The 3044-nt window shown below is 38.8% G+C and overlaps 1 protein-coding gene across 1 annotated transcript in view; it reads right to left on the bottom strand.

Moving 5' to 3' along the window:
• Positions 1–3044, bottom strand: part of CCDC170 (coiled-coil domain containing 170) — a 66511-nt gene that overhangs the window by 31424 nt on the left and 32043 nt on the right. The window contains exon 7 of the mRNA XM_023532160.1: positions 895–1068. Coding sequence (XP_023387928.1) covers positions 895–1068 — 174 coding nt within the window. The remainder of the gene's footprint in view (positions 1–894; positions 1069–3044) is intronic.

The raw sequence follows: 3044 nt of genomic DNA, 5'->3' as shown, positions 1-3044 counted from the left end.
TCCTAAGAACTATTATGAGGACGCATCTGTGTTTTCCATTTTCCTTTTTTTCCCCAATACCAATAATTACATAACTAATAATTATATTTTTATCTTTGTCATCTATTCATTCATCTAGTCTAAACTGTTTCCAACTCTTGAGTGAGTGAAAAGCATGCTCTTCTCTTCTCCCTACTTTCTCGTGCAATAGAGCTTATAAAGGCAAAGACTTCTAGATGTTCCCCATTGTTCCTCTTCTATAAAACAGAAATAGTCCATTTTTTAGGTAGGCAAATGGCTAGCCAGAGTAAAGACTACAGTTTCAAGCCTCCCTTGCAGCTAGGTTTAGCCACCAGAACATATTCTGGCCATGGGGTATAAATACAAGTTCATATAGCAAATTCTGAAGACTTCCTTTAAAGATAGCTCGGCCCAGCTCTTTTATATCCCTCTTCTTCATGCCTTTTTCTTCTATAACCTTCTCCCTGGAACCCAGTTATAATGGTTCTAGGCTCCATTTTGAACAAAGAGGATTAGGACCACCCTAGGAATAAGAGATTAGTGGGCCAAAATGAGTCTGGTTTCTTGAAAACTTTACAGAGCAGAGCTGCCACACTAGTCCTAAGCTGCTTACCTCTAGGAATTTATGTGAGAAAAGAAAAAACAAAAAACAAAAAAAAACCTTCTACTCCTTTAAGCCACTGTTACTTTCAGTCTCTATTACTCACAGTCAAGCATAACCTTAGGTGATCCACTTACCATCCCTTCAGACTTGAATTCGAGATTCTAAATACATATTTTTATAGCATGTTTCCTAGCCACACTGGTAAATACGATGAGGGTAAATTATATTTCAGTACTGAGGTTTCTCAGAAATTCCACCACTCAGTACTAGCACGTTTCAAACCTCCCTACCTTTCTCTGTAAGTTGTGGGCAATGGTCTTGTTTTCAATGACAGCATTGCTCTCGAGGCGGACGAGCTGCTCTGTGCGAGCTAAAACTGCATCCAGACGCATGTCGAAGCCAAGTTCAGCAGCCATCTGGTCCAATTTCATTTTCTCCGAGAGCTGATCCAGAAATTTAAGATACTAAACCCAAGCACAAAAGTGAAAATGGGACACAAAAATCAAGTTAACAGGCGATCTCCCAGAATCCCTCTTTTTCTCCCAAGTTTATTGGTAGTTCTCACAAACCCAGTATGAGCCCAGCCCCTGACTCCAGCATTTGATAATGAATTCCTGAACCACCTGCCAGTTCCATGTCCTGCTCTTTGTCTAAATTCCCTTGACTCTCCTTGTCAGTAACCTTGACGTTCGATCTAATATTATACACTCTTCTTAACCCTGCCATATGACAAACCTACATGCTCTTGAGTATACCTCTATCTCTCTGCTTTGCTACATGCTGCTGCAACCATGCCCCTTCCAAGCTACCCAGGCCCTGGCATCCACTCATCCACACCTTCTATGGCAATTATTCCCATCTAAGTGGGCCCTGGCTTCAAGAGTGGAAAATGAGAACTTAATGAGTTGCCATATTACTCTTCTGGGATTCTACAGATCACTGCAAAATCAAAGCTCTCCATACAAATAAACTTGGAAAATGTTGTTGTTGTTGTTGTTGCTGCTGCTGCTGTTGCTGTTTTAATTAAAATGCTTTAGAAAACGTCTTTAAGAGTTTTTCATGTATCAGAGTTAAAGGAACAATTCTAAAATAGAGCCGCATCAGGAAAGTCAAGACTCATATTTTAAACAGATTAAAGTTACAAAACTGTTCTGGGATCTCCCTCCACTTGATTGATTTGTGGGGCCATGACAGACGCAGATCAACACTTACTAAGTGCTTGCTGGATAAGTAAATCAATCACTGAGCTGTCATCATTTCATGATTTGGGTTCTATCCTTGAGATTTTTTTTCTCATCGCAATAATTCGTCTATCTGGGGTTTTCAGGCAATTCCATATTTAAATAAGTTTAATTTCCTGTTGACTGAAGCATATCATCTTAAAGCTGGGATTGTCTATATTTTAATCAAGATGAAATTTGTAAGTATATATTTTCCAATTTTGCTAAAAAGCATGCATAAAATTTAATCTCGTTTTTATAAGTCACGGGCATTACAAATGTCTCGTTGTACTGTGCTGCCTGACTGCAGGTTGCTGTCGCCTCGGTCATCAGTTTGTCACTACTTAATGCTACATCGGCTCTCCCCGGGGGATTTTTCATTTCTAGTCTGTGTGAGTGAGAGTGAAATAATTGCTGTTTTTTGTATTTTAAGTAAAATGGAGCTGGTACCTTTCATGGGAAGGTACCAAAGCCCCTTTTACTATTTCCCGTGTGACCCATCCACTCAGCATGTAAAGATCCACAGCAGGGAAAAGGGGATTAAGACAACATCAAGCCAAGACCCCACAGAAGTGCTTATTTCAAGAATCTTAGCCATGCCTCAGAAACTAGGGTTGCTGGAAGGATTACTGTATATTTTGTTCATCTGAGTCACAGTTTAGCATGAATAGATTCTATTCTATTTGTGTAAATCTCAATTGCCCGTATTTAAACTTAAACTTTGCTTTTCAATTTTACACACCTACTATCCTTACTAGAACACACATCTCACAAGTAGTTATCTATGGGAAATTCACATGGACACAATCAGTTTACATAACTTGCTTTCATAACAGAGAGTTATTTCGGCACCATCGCAATTAAAATTAATGAGTCATTATAATAAAGAAAGGAAGAGACACCAATCTACTTCAAATTCTTGTCTTTGATATGTTTCTTCTATAATGTAGATAATATTTATCGATTCTTTCCTAAGCTTTGAAGAAACCCAGAAAAAAAATTTCCCCCGATACCAATAATTATATAACTAATAATTATATTGGAGTTGATTGGCGAAAATGAACATAATAGGGTGATACGTGTTGTGACAAATGCAGGCATGTGCAGCATGAAGGAGAACTAAGCCTCTTCGGGAAGACTTCAAGAGGAAGTGATATTGGAACTGAGTCTCGGAGGGACAGTTACTACCAGGTGAGGGTAAGGAGAATATTTTCTCAGGA

The sequence above is a fragment of the Pteropus vampyrus genome, unplaced genomic scaffold, assembly GCF_000151845.1.
Source record: "Pteropus vampyrus isolate Shadow unplaced genomic scaffold, Pvam_2.0 Scaffold78, whole genome shotgun sequence".
NCBI lineage: Eukaryota > Metazoa > Chordata > Mammalia > Chiroptera > Pteropodidae > Pteropus > Pteropus vampyrus.
This window is presented reverse-complemented; position numbering and strand designations above follow the sequence as displayed.